This window comes from Lissotriton helveticus, chromosome 3_1 (genome assembly GCF_964261635.1).
Source record: "Lissotriton helveticus chromosome 3_1, aLisHel1.1, whole genome shotgun sequence".
In the NCBI taxonomy this organism is placed as follows: Eukaryota; Metazoa; Chordata; class Amphibia; order Caudata; family Salamandridae; genus Lissotriton; species Lissotriton helveticus.
Window position 1 is genome coordinate 731,949,950 of NC_136061.1, and position 21,210 is coordinate 731,971,159.

At 41.2% G+C, this 21,210-nt stretch overlaps 1 protein-coding gene across 1 annotated transcript in view; it reads right to left on the reverse strand.

Annotated features, from left to right (window-relative positions):
• The window catches only part of OVCH2 (ovochymase 2), a 996,115-nt gene that overhangs the window by 25,208 nt on the left and 949,697 nt on the right, over positions 1-21,210 (reverse strand). Inside the window, exon 20 of the mRNA XM_078680899.1 lies at positions 4,220-4,379. Coding sequence (XP_078537025.1) covers positions 4,220-4,379 — 160 coding nt within the window. The remainder of the gene's footprint in view (positions 1-4,219; positions 4,380-21,210) is intronic.

Genomic DNA, 21,210 nt, shown 5'->3' on the forward strand with positions numbered 1-21,210 from the left:
AATTTAATTTGAATTTAAATACTAAACTAAGTTTAAAGCAGGTTGGAGCGGCCGCCATTAGCCAGGCTGGTTTCATTATGAATAAATAGAAGATGGTGATCACGTTCACCTGCTGTCAAAAATGCTCACAACATAGCGTTGATGTTCCTACATCCCAGCAGAATGTAACAATCTTTTGCTATAGCTGTGGAATACGCATGCGTATTTCCCAATCCACACGGTGCACTACCAAAAGCAGTAGAAGACTGCCACTGCATAGGAACCCACACACAATGTAGATTGTAAGACTTCTTTTGCATATCTTTATCTGCATTTAATGTTTTCTTGTTTTAAACGTTCAGGACGATGTTTAGTTTTCACTGCATGCACCTCAAATAGCATTATAATCAGCTGCAACGCCCTTGCACCGTGCAGCTATGGTTAGCAGCAAATTACCATTGCATCAAACGTCTTCATACTACTTAAGTTAGTCATTGTTCTTGCTAGTATCACGCACACAACCAGGATAGTCTACACTTTAAAAAAAAACTTTATCAACTTCTCTCTCTCTGTGTGGCAAAGTGTAGACCAGTTGTACAAGAAGTCAGAGAAACCTGACTATAGGAATAATTAAAAAACAAAAAAACTAAATAAGAGGTGAGCATGTTTATATTAGTGTTGGCTAATTGTAATTACTTTAGGTGCATATCTTTCTTTATTAGCTTCTCAATACCGAAAGGACCATCCACAAGAAAGTAAATCATGGTACTTCCTTCAAATTAACAGTTTGAACGAGCTCCATAATAAGTGTCTCCTTTTATTGGAAGCACATGCAACCCTGGACATATTTGACTGTTCTTGGACATTGTCAGTGATACAAATTGTGATCCTCATTAAAGGTCTTGTAGACTTGGAATTAGGGCAGGACAAAGACCAATTTGCAGGTCTCTGTTTCTAAAAGAGCAGAACAGCTGAAAAATAATTGCCTTTGAATGAGTGTAATTATCAGTGGCTCACCTTTGCTTTTGGTCTGCGCCTGCCTTGAGGCAGTAACCCTTTGGTGGGAGATTGAGTTGAGCATAGGACGCTGGCACATCTTAAATGAGCATGGATCACCTTATTTCACAGTGCGGGCAGCTTTTATGAAAAGCAATTAAAAGTTCTTTGAAGTATTTCAGCACTTTATAGGAGCACCACATATTGAAAAAAGACCCTTTTTTATGGCACTGGCGAGATTACATGATTTAAACATGATGCTGAGCTGAAGTGGAGACTCAAACCCAATTCCCCCAAGTCAGCAGCTCTTTCCATTACTTCACAGCTTTATTATTTTCATCTGTAACATGTAAAAAAAAATTTACAAAGACAATAGATTTCACATGAGCGAAACCTATTGGATTTGCCAATGTTTGTTCTTTTTGTTGCCTGTTGTGACCTTTGATTTTATCCCTCTGAGAAAAAATTATTGTGATGTTAAATACACATTATTTGTACAAAACGCTGCATATCAAGTTTTTATATATGACACACGAGTCCTATATGTGTCCTCTTCATTTCTGCAAGTCCGACAAGTTGCTGAAAAGTGTTATAAATAAAAGCAAAGCATCCTTTCAATGAACTTCGACTTTGGTGCTTGTGAAGCATTCTATACAAAGCTGTGCACACTATCTCAATCAAAGTCAACCTTAATAATACATTTATTATTGAAATGAAATGAAATGAAATGAAAAAGGTTCTTAATAAAGCGCACTGTGACCAAGCGGCTTCCTGGCGCTAGAGGTAAGGAGCTGAGGGAGACAGGAGAAGCCAGAACTGTTTAGCAGGAATAAGCAGTGGAAAACAAGTGGGTTTTTAGGGCCATACGGAATTGGGAATAAATGGTAATGGATCTGATTGGTAGAGGGAGACTATTCCAAAAGGAGGGACCCAAAAACAGAGAATCTGGTGCCACCGGTTTTGGATCTACGGAACCGAGGTACATTGGAGAGGAATTGATTAGAGGAGCGGAGGGAACGGTTGGGGACATAGGGAGTGATGAGAGAGTTGATAAAAACTGGGCCGATGCGGGCTCGAGCCATGAAAACCAGACAGCCCATCTTAAAGAGGAATCTCTGGGAGATGGGGAGCCAATGAAGTGTTTTCAGGACAGGGGTGATGTGGGAAGACTTTGGGAGGTGGAAAATAAGGCGGGCGGCCTGATTCTGGACAGCCTGTAGGTGGCGAAGTTCGTACGCTGGAATGCCCACGTACAGGCTGTTCCCGTAATCGACACGGGAAAGAATCATGGCCAAAATGATAAGCTTAAGGGCGTCAGAAGAAAAGAAACGGGACACCTTTCGGATGATTCGGAGGGAAAGGAAACAGGAGGAGACAACCGAGCTGATTTGGGCTTGCATAGAGAGGTCCCGACTGACTCTGATGCCCAAGGTCTTTGCCGAGGCTGCTGGTAGAGGTGGAGGGCCAGAGATGGAGGGCCAAAAGGCAGTCGACCAAGGGAAGGAGGAAGAGCCAGTCAGGACCAACTCCGTCTTGCCCAGATTAAGCTTCAGTTGATTCCGATTCATCCAATCTGAAATGAAGACCAGGGTAGAGTGAAATTTGGGTGGGGAGTGCAAGGGAGAAGAAAGATCAAAAACGAGCTGGAGGTCATCCGCGTAGTTATACACGGAGACCCCCATATCAAGAAGGGAAAGAATAAGAGGACGGATATAAAGGTTAAAAAGAAGAGGGGACAGAGATGAGCCTTGGGGAACTCCACAGGGGACCAAGCAGGAAGGGGCGGAGTAACAGGAAATATGAACCGCCTGAGTTCGATCTTTAAGAAAAGAGGCGAGCCAAGAGAGGGCAGTACCCCGGACGCCCGCTGCGCTGACACGGTCGAGAAGGATGGCATGGTCAACCGTGTCAAATGCAGCGGACAGATCGAGAAGCACCAAGGCTTGGGGCAAGTTCGAATCTGCCTTACTCTTTAGCTCGTCCAAGACGGACAGGACAACAGACTCGGTGGAGTGAGCCGGTCGGAAGCCTGCTTGGTGGGAGGCCAAGAGGTGGTTGTCCTCGATGTGGGAAGAGAGGCAAGAAGTGATGTAGCTCTCCAAGATCTTTCCGAGGTAGGGGAGAAGGGAGATAGGCCTAAAGTTAGAAGGGAGGGAAGGGTCTAGGCCAGGTTTTTTAAAAATAGGACAAACTATAGCGGATTTGAAATACTTAGGGACAGAACCGGAGGAAATGGAAGAATTAAGAAGAGAGAGAGGAGGGTCGGGGCAATGGGTGAAGAATACTTTCAGAAAGCGGGCTGGCGCACAGTCGGCTGGGGAACCGGACTTCACTTTCTGGAGTAGAGCCAAGAACACTTCCAAGGAGATAGGGGGAAACTGATTAAGAGGAGTGGAGGACAAGGGGGGGACAGAAAAAGGAGGGGACGGAGAAACAGAGGGAATATTAGATTTGATCTTGGCAATCTTCTCCAGGAAGAAGTCATTAAGAGAAAGGCAGAGGTCTTGGGAAGGGATAATGTTCAAATTGGCTCTGTCGGATGCAACAAGATTGGGGACTATAGAGAAAATCTCCTTGGGCTTATTGGCTGAAAGGGATACTCTTTCCGAGAAATAGATGGTTTTGGCTCGTAATATGGCTTTTTTGTTGCTTGCCAAGAGCGTTTTATATTTAGCTCGCAGAACAGGGCAGTATTTACGCCTCCAATGACGTTCAGAGCGTTTAAGGTCCAATTTGAGGATTTTTAGCTCGTCTGAAAACCATTTTTGAGCGTCATGGGGGCGACAGGTCTTGACTTTCCTGAGGGGGGCGACTGAGTCACAGGAAGAGGACAGCCAGTGATTTACAGCATCTATTTGATGGTCAATAGGGAGGTTGCATAGGACAGGGCCAGAGGAAGCAAGGGAGGCACACAAAGAGTCAAGGTCCACCCGGTTCCAATTTCGGGCCAAGATGTTTTTAGGTAAGGGGGGCCTCTCTTGGGTTCCGAGCTCAATGGAAAAAGAGATTAGTGAATGATCAGACCAGGTGCAGGGAAGAACGATGGGGGGAGGAATGGGACAGTTAGCTGACCAAATTTGGTCCAGAACATGACCGTGAATATGAGTGGGGGAGTGGATGAAAAATTAAGGGACTGAAGGGTAGCAGAAAAGTCCTTAGAAGACGAGTCTTCTCTGGGATCGCCCGGCCAATAATTAAAATTAAATTAAAATTAAAATAATTAAAATTATTGTTGTATACATACTGATGGTGTTGATATAGTAGTTGATCCAGTCAACGAAACTGGCAACATTGGTATAAACTCCTGGATATTCATTTCCACAAATATCCCTGCTAGCGATTCCATGAAGAATATATTCGGAGGAATCTTCTTGAAGACATACCAACGGACCCCCTAAATCAACCTGAAAAAAAGAGGAATCAAATAAAGGTGCGTGAAATTAATTGAGTTTCAAGATTTACTCATCACAATGTGGTTTTCAACAAAACAAGAAAAAATAACATTCACACAGCAAAATATCAAAGGACTGGCTTGTGGATCTGTACTCAGAACTCGTGTAGTCACCCTGTTATGCGCCCCTTACTTTCAGAGCAAATGATTTCTGGATGTGGACTCGGGCATTCGTTTCTGCACACTTCATGAAGCCCTCAATACCTGGCAAAACACCTCTGCTGTGGAATCCGAAATGCATCACATGACTGAAAAAAAAGCAAAGCTCTCCACTTATCATCGTGGTGAGTAGCACCTCATAACCCTCCCCCCACAAAAAAAATACAATCAAGGGGATCTTGGTTCGGAACAGGCAGTAGTGAAGATTGATTAATGAGTCGCAAGTGGAGTTGATGGAATTTCATTAAAAAACTGCAAAAATTAATTTCATGGATAGATACACCCATCAATTGACCATACTGGTTATTTCTGTTCAGCAAAATATTTAAACAGTCATTTTGCTGCAATAGAAGCTATGCTAAAGCAATGAGTTACTTTGTGATAGTTGTTCCACGGGTTTAATATACATTTTTAACCTCCTAGGTTAAATGAAGCGTTATGTTTGTCTACTAAGGTATTTCATAGATATCCTTTATGCTATTTTGAAGTTACATATTTCTTTTTCATTTTAAAAGTTTGCCTATTCTCCGCGTCACAGAATAAACATTACATCAGGATGGTCCAGCATGTAGAATTGACTTTTCTAATATTTACATTTTATTGTTTACAGTCTCTCATCTACCTACCAATTAAATTCACATAAACAATGCATCTTTTCATAAATCAATTACTCATCAATCATTAAGACCTATGTAAAGTGCACAAAAAGTATCCCATTTATGGTCATGGAGTACAACTAATGATTTAACTGTATGCTTCCAAGGTTTTCTTTAACATAAAATGTAAGTGACAAATTTACAATAAGTGGCGCATCCCTGCATATCAGCAGGGATGCGCCATGGGGCAAAAACGCCACAGATGTGTCATAAAGGCTGCGCATTGCTGGAGTTGCGTTGCAAGCGCGACTCAGCTCCAGCAATATTCTGGGGGGCAGAAACCGGCAGAGTGTTCCTGTCCAGAGGGCCATGAGGGCAACGGCCGCACTATCAGAGCACCTCTCCCGCCGTGAGGGTAACGACCAGCAAAAACCACATTTCCCAGCTGCCCCGGCGCACTCATGATGCTCCCGCCGCGCCTGGAGGTGCTTGAAGAACACGGAGCGCCAAGCGCGCATTGGGGGCAGAAACCGTCAGAGTGTTGCGACCAGAGCAGTGTCCAGAGGGCCGTGAGGGCAACGGCCGCGCTATCAGCGCACCTCTCCCGCCGTGAGGGTAATGGCCAGCGAAAACCACATTTCCCATCTGCCCCGGCGCACTCGTGATGCTCCCGCTGTGCCTGGAGGCGCTTGAACGCGGAAGGCCTCCCGCCCCCACGGGACGCGCGCTCGGGCGGGCGCCGGGCTAAGCCCGGGCATAGGGCGGCCGTCTGGGGCCGGGCCAATTCCCTAACATTTTCGTAATCGGCTTATGAGCGGTGAGTGGAGCGTTACTCTTGATAGAATACTTGTGGGAGACTGGGTTACGCCACAATGGGCAAACACGCTATTACCCCAGTGCGTAAAATAACCTCTATAGACACTATGCTAGAACATGCAATGAACTTGGTTGGCAGTGAAATCAAGCTCACTGAGAGAAGATTGTCTCTGGGCCCCTTAAAACTGCCACGCACAGGTCACTCTGATATCATAGACTTAAGTGTGGCACAGATATCGAGGCACAGAGCGATTGTACACTCGCCATTAACTGTAACTGGAGATAATATGCTGGACATGGAAGGGCCCGACCTGATAGGAACAGTTGATAATGCTGAAGTTGGTCAAAGCCCGACCGAATCTCTGACCACAGTAAATTCGCTCCCATCGCCCAACCCAGAAGTATGCGGGACAAAAAAGAAGAGGAAGGCGTTGAAACCAGCTTACCCCAAACCCAAACAAAGACAGCCCCCACGTTTGAACTCTCAAAGTTCATCACTAAACAAGCGTATATGGGGCAATACAAACACCGCTGACCCAATTATAAGCAGCGATTCATGTTGTAATCCCATTGACTCAGTTGATGTAGTCAATGTGGACATACAATGTAACTCCACCCAGATGAAGTCTACACAGACTGCCTTCTCAGATTTTACACTTGTGGATACTGCTATAGACATTATTGTTGACACATTGTATAACTGTGTTAAAGGGCTTGTGGATAGAAGCTTCGATAAGTTGTGGAAGCGTTTAGATCGCCTGGAAACTTTAACTTCCAAGGTCACACCACCCTGTAGGGAACGTCATGATACAATCGGACAGGTAAATACCCAGGGAAACTCCCCTCTTAGTGCGCAACTGTCCCACTATGTACCTTTAGCCTCCCAAATTGAAAAATCGGTGTCAACCATCACCAATTCCAACAAACTAACATGCCCTGGTACCACCCAAAATGCCAACCCAACTGTTGTACAAGTAAACTAGTTAGTTAGCATAAGTACCGCTGAGGTCGGCCCCAAGGGGCAAGCCGAACCAAATAAGGATACCTTGAATTTACCACCTGCTTCCTGCCCATACGTGCTAATTCTCGCAGCGGTACCCCCACTAGAGAAAAATAAACCAGAGTCATGGGAACAATTGAGAAACAAATGTGTGGACTGGATGGCCAAACATAAAGGGTACAGGAGGCTGGACATGCATGAAATTTTGGGTGGGTAGGGTGGGTCCCGCAACGAAAACTATTAGGGGGATTGTATTGTTATCAACTTTTCGCGGCCAAGGACCGTTGGATCCATACTGGCAGTCAAGGAAACTAACAGTCTTTTTTCAACAAATATTTGTGCCTTACCCCTTGGGTTCTTTTATAAACCGCCACCCACACAGCGTCCATTTTTTAGCCCTTCTCATCAGTGGGTAAATCGTTTTTCGGTTATCTCCGATTGACCCTCACCCAAAACCCACTCTAATAGATTGGTGCGCATGGAAACTGATGAGATTGTTTACAATAGCCCCGGGGTGTCACAGTCCCACCCAATTGATTGTTCCGATTCTACATTGAAGGTCTTGAGCTGGAACGTGGCAGACTTAGCCTCAAAATTAAACTCAAAGGATTGGGTAAACATGATAAATAAATTTTACATCCTCTTGTTTCAAGAAACCTGGGCCACCAAAGAATTATATCTCGAAGGGTATGAATGTTTTACCATTATTCCCCCTAATTCTAAACACGGCAGACCATCGGGGGCGGGTCAGTATCGCCTCAGGTGGCAGAGCCAAATTAATTCCCACTGGGTATATTAATTTTCAAGTCTTAATCTACACACGGGGTGCCTCTATTTGTTTTATTAATTTTTATAATAATGATTTTCTAACCACACCTAATTTCGATTTCGTACAACTTTTTAATTTTATCCAGGACCGGGACAATTTACTGGGAACGTATACATTGGCGGGGATATGTCTGGGGGTGACTTCAACTCAAAGATAGGAAAGGGATTCAATGGGAGTTCCCCCCAGTTAACTCCATACAACCCATGTAAGAGAGGATATGAGTTATTAGATCACTTATCAAGTTCCAGCCTTATAAATGTGATGGACATTGCCCCTACAAATATCATTGACAATCCACTCCCCATTTATAGAGGTCTAGGACGAGCCTCAACTATAGATTATGTCTTCATATCCCCCTCACTACAAGACTACTTACTTGGGGCGGAGGTAAGGCAGTCCACCTTTGGAGACCATAATCCTATTATGGTACTATTAAAGGTGGCACGGCGTCCTAATTTCAGAAGAGAACTGGGAGCGGGCAACTTACTTTTTTTAACTGATAGCTTAAGAGTTAAATGGAGGGGTATGGACTATAGGGAGATCTTTATGAAGATGGTAAAAACGTATCCTTCTCTCTGTGAGGCCTGTCTTACCCTGGCAGACCCTAACCCAGAGGCAGTTTCTGCTTTCACTGAATTATGCGAAGGCATTAAAAACCTGATTTCAAGACCAGTAGCCGCACATAAATCCGACCCTAGATGGTCTGATAACACCTGCTCCAGAGCAAATAGGGACTTGAGAGCAGCTTTATCAGCCCATCCCAGAGATCCCACCCTTATTTGTACATTAAGGTCTCATTATAAAAGGGAAATAAAACTTAGGCGTGACACGGTCTTAAAGGAATACTGGAACAATCTGGCCTGCGCTGCTAAAATCAATAATACAAATAACTTTTGGTCTGCCACCAAGTCCTTGAGAGCTTTTGGGAATCCATCCACCCCCCTAGATTGTAATATCACTAGTGAAGCGTGGGTTGCCCATTTCTCAAAAATATATGTTTCCCCGCCATATTGTGATGAAACTCTGGAAAACCTACCGCTTACTCAAATAAAATGTCATTAAGTGCGGTTGAGGAGGCAATATCTCAGAGTGCGGGAAATAAAGCCCCAGGCCTGGACGGGCTGCCTATTGATCTCATAAAATCAAAGCCAGAGTTCTGGGCCCCCCTGTTATTAAATATTTTTAATAATTTAACTACAACAAAAATCCCTAGTACGTGGTCAACTTCTGTAATCATCCCTATTTTTAAAAAAAGATCTAGATCCGACCCCAGTTGTTACAGGCCCATTTAATTAATTGATAACACCCTTAAAATATTGGGGAGAGTTTTATTTAACAAGATCAGGGCATGGGCAGAGGATGGAAACATACTGAATAAATGCCAGTTGGGGTTTTGAAGCCATTTAGGCACAGTGGAACAGTGTCTGAACCTTAATCTAATAATAGGGAAGTATACCATTGCTCGACACAGTCCACTTTACCTGGCATTTATGGACCTCTCGTCCGCCTTTGATTTTGTCAATAAATCAAGGCTTTGGCAATGCCTCCTGGATTATGGTTTAGATAAAGATTTGGTGCACTTTTTAGCTTACCTGCATAGAGATTCAAATGCCCGAGTAAGGATAAGCATGGACGGAGCAGTGTCAGGAGACATAGTGGTCGGCAGAGGTGTTAGACAAGGATGCGTTCTCGCCCCACTTTTATTTATTTTATATATTAATGAACTCCATAATCTCTTGTCTAACCAAACCCCCGACGTCCCCATAATTAACGGCACTAAATTGCCCGCCTTACTATATGTAGATGATGCTGTTTTAATGGGTCGTACACCAAATGCTTTGAGAATTTTAGTCACAGGATTTGCCGATTTTATGTATAGTTTGAATCTCTGTACTAATTTAAAAAAAATCCTTTTTAATGTGCTGTGGCCCTAAGAAACGTCCTATTAACAGGATTACTTTGGATCAAGACTCCCTGTTATGCACTCGCACTTTTCCTTATCTGGGCATACAATTCACGGATAGTGGCTCTTGGACCCCACATTTGGCCTATGGACAGTCTAAGTTCCTAAGAGCTATACACTCAGTACTGAACCTCCCTAAACCAAAAAGAATAGAGGTGGTACTGTCATTACTTAAAATCTACAGGACACAATGTGTACCAATTATGACCTATGGGGCTGAAATCTGGGGATACACAAATTTGAAAAATGTACAGGTTGAGGAAAACAGATTTTGCAGAAGGCTCTTGGGTATACCAATTTCATTGTCCACTTTTGTAAGCCATAATGAGCTAAAACTGCCCTATTTGGAGGACTATATCAGGTCCCGCCCCGTCCTGTTTTGGTTAAAGGTTTGGAAAAATCCTGAAGCCTCTCTGACCAGGGAAATTTTGGCCGACTGCTTAAAATGCGACCAGGACATTAGAATGCCCTTGCTGGCCCAAGTACGAGCGAGTTTGACTGCTGTTACCTCAAGCATATCTTTGACAACCCCAACGAATTAGATGGGATTGATGGGAAGATCATCCGTAAAACTTTATATAAATATTATGGGGACGCTAGATTTGCCCAGGAATCAGCCAAAGTCTCTGTGAAACAGTATATCTCAATGAAAGGTGATGGTGAACCCACTTCGTGTTTACCTGTTAGTTATCTCCTAAAAGATATTACACGCTGGGAGTGCAGTCTTCTTTTCCGATTAGGATCAGGATCTATACAATATCTGCTGAGTTTCCCTATAGGCTACCAACCCAATATTGAGAACTTGGCCCATCCATGAGGGAACTCAGGGAAACAATCCATACTACATTTTCTGTTCTTTTGCTCTTTTTATCAAAAATATGGTATGCAGCTGTTGATACCGTTTTTTAGAGCTAAGGGCATAAAGGATTTTAAAGTAGCTTATAAAACTATTCTCCAGCTTAAAGACGATGACGTTATATATCGTGTGTGCACCTTTTTGAAAACGGCTATCCGCTCTCGTTCCTCTATGAATTGATGTTTGCCAGACTAGGTTGTATTATATGCATTTAGAGGTCTTTGCATTTTTTGTATTTTGTACCATTGCACAGCTGCACCTTATTTAATGTTGCTAATTGTAACTTATATGAGCTTCAGTAATCTGCTCTTTTAGCTGTTGTTATGGGAAACTTTGCACTTTGCACCTTATTTGATGTTACCTCAAATGGGAACTTGGCACTTTTGCACTTCTTGCACTTTACTTGATGCTGTTAATTGTAATCTATATGAGCTCTAGTAACCTGCCCCTTTAGCTGCTGCTATGGGAAACTTTGCATTGTGTACCTTTTGTTGTTACCTCAAATGGGAACTTTGCACCTTTGCACTTTACTTGATGCTGCTATATAGTAATTTATTTGAGATTCAGTGACTTCTTGGGAAATAATGCATCTTGCACATTGCCACTCTAGTATTGCTGCTGTCGTTAATGAAATGGAAAACCTAACAATGTTTTATCTTAAAATTTCAATGCTGATTTTTACTACTAATAATGATGGACCATGTATGTGATTATGTGTGTATAATTGTACTTTTATGGATAATGAAATATCCGAATAAAGATTATTGACTTGAAATATTCTGGGGGGCCCTATCTGTACAAAGCTGCGCCAATCCTTACGCCTGCTTCAAGCAGGCGCAGGGCTTTGATGCAGCATGGGCTCAAAAGTGACTCTTGTAGATTTCACTCAGCAACTTTTGGGAGGCGTTCCTGCGCCGGAACGCCCGCCCTGCGCAGGGACGCCTATTTCTGGTGCAGGGCTTTACAACGGGATACATCTCCCAGATGCGTCACGTTGAAAATACCCCGCACCGTGGCGCATGTTTTGCACCGCCGCTGCGTCATAAAAGTGACGCAACGGCGGCATAAAAGACGCGCAAGGGGCTTGTAAATCCGCACGAAAATCTGTGGTGCCAGCATCTTCACACATGCCAATCTAGTCATTTCTACAAGCCATTCCTCAGGCTGTAATTTCCTTACCTTCTCACATTGTCTTAAAATATTTCTCTTGTTAGCCTCAAAAGTATTTCTTAAATCAGCAAAACTTTCCACTGTTACTTTGGCAGTTTAATGAACAACACCAAATAGTTATTTTTCTTCTAATTCTGTGTAGTGATCCAATTGATTCAATTTTGAATTTTGTTGTACCCATGTACCAGACAAGCTCATGTTTATTTCAGGGTTTTTAGACACAAGCTTCTACGAATGTTCCACTCTAATTTTAGTCTCTAGTTTATTACATCTAATCTTGTCTGAAATTCTAAATTTTCTTCATGTCCGATGCGTTTCCCTGTAAAGAGGGTTGAATAATATCCATCTCTCCAAGTTTCACATGAGCAAATTGTCTGTACAGTATTTGTGATACCCTGGCTTTTCTTCCAACATATTGATGAACCTCTACATGTGCTTTCAAAAGTGCATATAACCGAATAAATGAATCCCTAGAATGCCTGCATCTTGATTGTAGATGTTAGAGTTTTTTGTTTTGTATATTCCATTGTTTAGGATAATGTGGTTCTTAATTGCTGTGGTTCTCGAATTGTACAGTAAGCACCTGATTCACAAAGGTAAATTAACACTTTTGTGTAGGATTACTACTTTTAGGTATTCACAAACTAAATATACATTTTATGACCCATATTCTCTATACTTATGTATGCGGAGTTCTCTGCCCCGATTAGGGAGTCTCCATGTGCAGAGAATTCCACACACATAAGCAATAGGGAGTGCAAAGTCATAAAACTGCATATAATTTGTGCATACCTAAAAGTAGTAAATTTACACTGAAGTGTAAGTTTACCTTTTTGAAACGGGCCCTAGTTGTTTAGTTCCTCCTAATACTCAGTAAGGGCATGCCACAAAACTTTGCTGTTTTAAGTTTAATTTTCAGATGATATTCAGATTTATGTACTTTCTCAATATATATCCAACTTGGAGTTTCCTTTCTAAATGGGAGCGGCCTTTGCTTACATGAAGAATTGTTTTATACGTTAGAAAACCAAAACACAACCTTTAGAAATTAGAGATTTCAATCCTTTCAGAAGACAGAATTTGTTTCTTTTCATGAATAACTACATTATCCATTAGCATATCTATATTTACGTTGGTTGTTATTTCGATATGAATAATGATGTTACTAAAGTATAAAGAAGCTTTGAGAAGATGTTCATTTTGATCAAATCTGATTTACCCAACGTGCAAAGCAAAGTTTCATCCATCTCTCAGCAACCAATCTGATTGAGTTTAGGACCACCAGTACCTGTAATGATGTTGAAAAAGGTCTTGGTCAATGCCATGATTCTACACGGACACTCTATGCTCACGAATGGTGCACAGCCGACTATCATTAAAAGATTCCTTGGGTTTTGTTATCAACGCACATAGGAGACATGCTTTGAGGTAACCTCTTTTACACCTTGGTTTCTAGAATCTCTCCACTCCCCACCCCTCAAGAATTTCCTTATCCCATCTGTCCCCCTTCTGTTGTTATGGCCAACAATCCTCCTCTCCTTTTCAGTACAAAGTGTTGTGACTGAGTTGATAGGTTTACCCTATATAAATTCCAAAAATAAACAGACATATCTCTATCCCTGGGTTTCTAATGGAAGATTATAAAACAGAGATGATATGTGGTATCACTGCTATGTTTCACATACTCATGCAAAACCTGTAGATAGAATTCCGTTTGTGATTGTGTCAGCTGTTGAGCTCTCATGGAAGTCTCAGAGACCATTTCTAAACTTAGTGCTACACCTCACGGACAGCAGTGTTGGAAAGATTAGAGATTATCCTAAATTCCTTGATAGCTTCTTCCTATATGAAATTTGAGTGATGCATTGGAGTAGCTGAATACGTATTATCTTGTCCATGTCACCCAATCTAGAAATCTGTATGCATATTTGCTGTTAATTATGTTAAATGCCAGAACATTTTGCCTCAAAATTCAGATACATTTATTACATGTATTAAAATATTTGATCATCCATACCGTATAATCCTAGTAGGACTGGCAATGGTAATGTTCTGAGGGTTTGGGGCATGTCATTATGATAATGGAATCTATATTTAACAGGTAGCCATGCCACATTTTCCATATTTCATGCATCCCTGTTTTAAACCATTTCTTTTCGTGCAATGAGAGCACCCAAACATGTAGTTCAATGTTTATTTTGGGGATAAACACCATAAAAATATACAAGTTAAAAAGAAATAAAACCACTGAACAATACTACCAACACAAGTACAAAAGTAACTAAGTATACATCAGAAACTTGCATAAATGAATTATGGCAGCACAGTCCCCTGCACGAGTCCATTTTAGTATTTCTTTGATGCCATACATTTTACATATATTTGCTCACAACAAAAACAATACAGGCCGTTCTAACAGTTTAAAAAATCCTTAGAGCTATTTGATAATGTCTTATGCCTAAGCTTGTACATAGCTGGTATATCCAGTTGACTTGAGGGTGGCGGTAAGCAGGGCAAATAAAGAAAAAAAATTATTGGATTTGACTGCAGCATCACGGACCTCTTAACCCCTTCCACACTCATGACGAGCTGGGCTCGTCATGCAGTAGCCTCCCAGCACGCTCATGACGAGCCCAGCTCGTCATGAATAATGGGTTTTTGCATATTCCAGCACAGGGCTGGAACTCATCGAGCATCGATGTGGTTAAGGATTTTGGGGGCCCGGGACCAAATGTATTTTGGGATCCACTATTCAGAACAGCTTTGAATTTATGATCCAATTTCAGTGCTTTCGTACCCTCTTTTGCCAGGTCACTGACAGTTTACATACACTCTCATCCAAATTCTAAATCTGTTCCCTTCTAATATTCAGGGATGTAACCTGTGTTTTCTATATAGTAATATAGCAGCTCTCAGTAATATAACTGAAAATAATCTCTGTGACACCCTCCCATTTCTCATATGTGAGGTCTTGTTTTGTTCTACAATAAACTTTTTTATGGATCTTGCATGAAACAGAAACACAATATTTCTCAGAAAATTGTCTCTATAAGACTCTGATAGAAATAAATTAAAGGAAAAAGGTTTTTTTAAATAAACTGTTTAAGAATTATTCAAATTCATCAGTGCTAGACTCTGCAGGACAGAGCTGGCTCTGTCAGGGGCCCGACTGAAAGGTGGGGCCCTGGGCCAGAGCCCACTTTGCCCATGCCTTAAAACATCTCTGTGCAGCATCACAAGCTGGGCATAGATCGACTTCCTCTTTGTCCTGAGTTAATTTGTAGGAAAATATGTGAACAGATAGTGTCCCCAATCTAAGGGATTTATTTACCAATCCACCACTTTTGGGACCTACTTTCCATCCTTTCATGATATTTTACCAGTATATACATTTCAACAAAACACCAGATGGCCTTGTGATACAAATACGATCATTCCACACCTCTTGAGACTTGGAGTTTAGTACCTCTCCATCAATCGGGTTTCTCTTCATATTTCATCCCGGCATCCATTTCAGGTAAGGGTCGTCCCTCAGGGGGGCTAGTAATTTGGATTAGCATATTACTGGACTGGTTAGTAACGGTCCGCGAGAATGCATCACTTGATATTCTACACCTGTCAATTAAAGGCACCCCACAGAGCGTCCCACTAGAATTATTCAATGTTTATGCCAGAGGTTCCTCCAGCGCCCAAATATCACCGACCATAACAGTTCTGGAATCTATGCTTCGCGGTATTTCGCCAAAGTCTAACATCATAGTAGCAGGGGACCTGAACTGTACATATGAACCTCTGAGCACAGAGGACTTGCTGAGTACCTCCGATGAATACATTTAATGGGCAGTTCCATCCCTGAGTCTTCCACCGATCAAAAAGTGGTCGCAGAGGGCAATTCAGATTAATGCCCTCACTCAGGAATTTAATCTAAGTGCAGCTAACTGTAGGACAAGATCGGACCTAATCGGAGCAAATACCTTTAATATGATTAGCTCGCCCTCGAGAATTGACTATATTCTCCTGGATCTCAGCTTATGGGGGGATCTCCAGGACATGGAGGTTAAACCTTCGATAGACAGTGACCACAATCCGCTCTGCCTGATGATTAACAATGATTGGTCTCCGGTAGAGCGGCTGGAGCAACCCACCCTTGTGTTAACATCTAAAGAAGTTAGCCTTGCAAACTGCAATAGGCGCCTAAAATGGACAAAAATTTCTCAAAATCCTGATACTCTTCAGCACATCAAATGTGTGCTGGAGACGAAGAGCGTAGAACTTGCCAGGTTATTGAGCGAGGGGTACCCATTTGCTTTCTTCATGGTGATCCAATTTAAACCAATTTGCGTGCTGACTGGGGTCGTGCCTCGCCTCATTGCATGTGTGTATTTAGTATAGAACAAATTCCAGCAATTGCCTGCTGCATTGACCCATTGCTGTTTTGATAGTAGTAAGGTATATTCTGCAAACAACATTGTCGGAATCTTCCTATCATTGAATTTAGAGTATTTGTTATCACAGTCCAACAAGTAGTCAATTACATCATTAATATATAAAGAAAACAATGTGGGAACTGTGAAGCTGATACCCACCCTTAGGGTACTCCTCTTGGAATATGTATATGATTATTTATCTACCCTTTAGCTTCTCATCGTACTTGGCATCTGTATGTAGCCTTAGCAAAATTGACACAACATTATCTGAAACACCAAGGATTATTACAATCTATCTCAAGTAATTTATGGGGGCCAGACCAAAACTGGCCCTAGATTAAACAATTCCATCTTTAGATTTTCCTTAAGAAGGGGCACAAACTTCCAGTGGATAAGAGCAACATTGAAGAATTGGTCTATCGTGCTGATCTTGAGAAAAAACCTTCTTGAATGGAAGACAAAATCTGCTTCTCCTATATCCAATCTTGTAGTTTGTCTAAGACCTTTCTGCAGAATTGTTTTTGCAGATTATCTGTTTGCTATATTGGTCGATATTTAGCCAGTTTGTCCCTATTGGCCTTTTTGTAAATAGGAATGATTTTGGTCCCCCTCCAGGTGTCAGGGATATTAGCGCCAGACAAGATTACATTTGATAATAGATTAACGTACACTGTATAAAAGGCAGGTTAGTTGCAAAAAGATCACCAGGAATCTTATGAGGCCTCTGGGATTTTCCCCCTTTCAAAATGTCAATTGTTTTAAAGGTGTAAGATAAAGAGAACATAACCAGATCATAGTTGCTTGTGTTTGGGTTACCTGTACATTCCATTAGGTCTGGAGCCAACTTACAGGCTCCCGCTTGGTAAGGAAGGGAGTAAAGAGCAGAAAATTGATGATGATGATGACATGCAACCCACTGGTGTTTGTGTGTAGGCTCCTACGTGCTATAATTTGGCAAAATTGTATTCTCAATTGACGTTGCTGCTTGTAAAAATCCTCCCACTTGGTTTCTGGGCCTCTGAGATAGCTACATGGATGTGTGTATTATTCTCAGACAAAAGATACATTTTGGCCAGCCTCCATTCTTTGGTATATCATGTAGAGTTTTTAGTTTTTGGGCTACTGAGACAAAATTATTTGTAGAAGAAATTCCTAAACTTTTTAAACAAGATATTATGAACTTTATGAATTGGTATCTAAACAGCTGTTGTATGCGTATATGAACTGAATGCAGAAACAAAGACACTATAAAATCTGGCTATGGATTTAGGGTTAGCTTTTAGAGTTGGCCATTTACCAGACTGGTAATTATTTGTTCTCAGCAGCAAAGGAATGTGTGTGTAATTCAACAAGCCCAGATTGTGTGTAAGAATGCCCATCAGAGTTACAACTATGGCATCATGATTTCTACTATGACAGGGAACAATCCCCATATCATCGAAATTATGGCCATTATTTTTGTGCAAAATAATAAATAGATTTTTATCTTCCCTTTTTAAATTTACATTTCTCCCTTCTATCTGAATGCGTTTGACCATTGCAGGAGTAAAGGACATAGTTGAGGATCAAGGATGTTACCTGCAGAGCCGGGACTAAGCCGCTCATTGTTGTTTTTGCCTCTATTGCTGGAATTTCCCAGACCTCATCTTACGCTTCAGTAAATGTACTTATGCATTCCTACAGTTCATACATCACTGGCAATGAAGAGAGGAAAATTCTTAAGGTTAGAATCTATATGCTATGATTTGTAAACTAAATGTTTCTTTGTTTCTAGGAGAGGAGAGGTTGTAAACCTTATGTATCTTTACGGAGAATCCCATTGAGAAATATGTTTCCAATCCTACAATATCAGATGAATCTATATCCAGCATGAATCTATATTTAGCTGTATCCATACTTTTACAGCCTATGGAGGTTTGAACCCAAATCAAAAGTTGTCCAGGTGGGCAATCTGCACTCGATGGCGTTGCTTCTATACTAACATTTTAGTATCTAAAAACAGGCACTGTTGCCCATGTTTCTTGGAAGAGCTGTATATATCAAATATATCAATAAATTGCCCTCCAAACTGAATCAAACAACTTGGCAATAAAGTCTACTACGTCCCAAGAAAATAAGCTGATTAAGGACCTTGGGTTTCCACCCGTTCAAGAGACATTGCCCAGAGGAAGCAAATTTGTATCAGGTGAATTACTGGAAGCACTCTCAACTTTATTAATGGCAGGAGAAATTAACCTGTCTCATATGCCTGTATTACGTTTACTAAATTGGTTTTAATTTAATTTAACGCAGAGTGCACGATGGGACAGAATCCCTGATGTATATAGTGGGCAGTCAATAGATCGCTGCTAAATACATACCTGGGATATGGATATGAGTGGAAGGTTCAGTGTTTAGTTTAGAGATTGATGGCCAGCATTTCGTGCTAATTTATGCAATTGGAATAGTGGATTAAGCTTGAACTGTATTTTAGAGTTATTATTAGGGAAGGTACACAAATCCAAGGCTACAAGGTCTTCCATAATGGTCTTATCTACTACATACAGTTTAATAAAATCATGAAATTCAAACGGGGAAGTGAAATGCTGCACATTGATAATATCAATGTGTATCCAGAGCAGCAGTTTTGTGTGTGTCTAATCCTGTGGGTCACCTTTTCTTGAGCAACTCTTGATCTTCTCTCATATTAGGTTTCAACTATGGCAGCTTAATAATGTAAACCAGCCTCCCTTTCTCCAATAAGGAAACTACTTAGGTGGTAATACAGGCCTACTCTCCTGTGCGATCTCCTGTGTTCAAGTGGATACCCTGCAATACTATCAGTTTTAGTTTTACAACTATTCATTTATGTTAGCTACTTCAGTACTTCAGCAGCTCTGATCTTACTGTCACTGGGATAACTCAGCTGGATTGCCCTGTGTAGACATAAGAGAATTGAATGGTTAATCATGGCTTTCCTTCCCTTGGTATAATAAACTCCCCTTCTCGCATCCTCCCAAGGCTGCTGGCACTTATCCGAACAATGAGTGACTTGGTAAGATAACAATAGGCTTTTACAGTCAGTGGCTTGTGATATACTTCGCCAAACTCCCCTGTATTAGTAATGCAAGTACCCATTTATAGGAACTCATGAAGTTTTAAAGTTAGTGTCAACACCATTGATTTCATCATGCTAAATTCTGCTTTTAGTAGTCCTATAAGGATGTATGACGTTACAACGCGAAATATTACAACGCACTCCGTTACAACGCATTTCTTACAACGCAGGATCCATTACATCGCATGCCTTTACAACGCATGACATTACATAGCAGATGCTATTACAACGCATGCCATTACAATGTAAGTATAGGTAAGTATATATATATATTTTTTAAATGTAAGTAATTTAAATTTAATTAATTAAATAAATTAAATTATTTTTAAATAATTATTTAGTACATATATTACTTTAAGTTTATTTTTAAAAGAACTTTTAATAATAAAGAACTATTTTTAATAAATAATAAAATTATTAAAATTATTATTTTTAATTAAAATAAAAGATTGTATTTTAAAACTAAACCCTAAAAAAAAACATGTACCCCAAAACCCAAACCCAGCCCTGAACCCTAAAAATACCCCTGTACCCCAAAACCCAAACCCAGCCCTGAACTCTAAAAATACCTCTGTACCCCAAAACCCAAACCCAACCCTGAAACCTAAAAATACCCCTGTACCCCAAAACCCAAACCCAACCCTGAAAACTAAAAATACCCCTGTTCCCCAAAACCCAAACCCAGCCCTGAAACCAAAAAATACCCCTGTACCCCAAAACCCAAACCCAACCCTGAAACCTAAAAATACTCCTGTACCCCAAAACCCAAACCCAGCCCTGAACCCTAAAAATACTCCTGTACCCCAAAACCCAAGCCCAGCCCTGAACCCTAAAAATAGCCCTGTACCCCAAAACCCAAACCCAACACTGAAACCTAAAAATACCCCTGTACCCCAAAACCCAAACCCAACCCTGAAACCTAAAAATACCCCTGTACCCCAAAACCCAAACCCAACTCTGAAACCTAAAAATACCCCTGTACCCCAAAACCCAAACCCAACCCTGAAAACTAAAAATACCCCTGTTCCCCAAAACCCAAACCCAGCCCTGAAACCAAAAAATACCCCTGTACCCCAAAACCCAAACCCAACCCTGAAACCTAAAAATACCCCTGTACCCCAAAACCCAAACCCAACCCTGAAACCTAAAAATACCCCTGTACTCCAAAACCCAAACCCAACCCTGAAACCTAAAAATACCCCTGTACCCCAAAACCCAAACCCAACCCTGAAACCTAAAAATATCCCTGTACCCCAAACCCAATATAAAAAAACATAAATTAATATATTTATTTATTTTTAATATTAATTAAATTAATTAAATAATGTTAAATAAAATATAAAATAAAATTATATACTTACCTATACTTACGTTGTAATGGCATGCGTTGTAATAGCATCTGCTATGTAATGTCATGCGTTGTAAAGGCATGCGATGTAATGGATCCAGCGTTGTAAAAGTTGCGTTGTAATAGAAGTGCGTTGTAAAAGTTGCGATGTAACGGTTGTTTCCCGTCCTATAATCCCAGTGATGCTCTTTTCTTTCTCAGTACTCAAACAATCAGTTTCTGTTTTCTTACTATGTTGCATTGGCTGGGCTGCCATTGCTTTTGGAGAATTATTAGCTTTACTCACAAGTGGCAGGAATCTATTATGTCAAACAATGTTGGGTTCCAGATGAATATCAGGGGTGAATGGGAAATGGGAGTCCATATCACTGACAGTGTGCTTGTCACTTGAACTGGACGGTGGTGGTTCTTCTAGGGCACGAATATATCCTTAGATTTTACTCTGCCGTTTCTCTTGTACAATTTGGGGTCCTAATCAAATGTTTTGGGGCTCATCTCATTCTTTTCCTGACTCAAGACAACA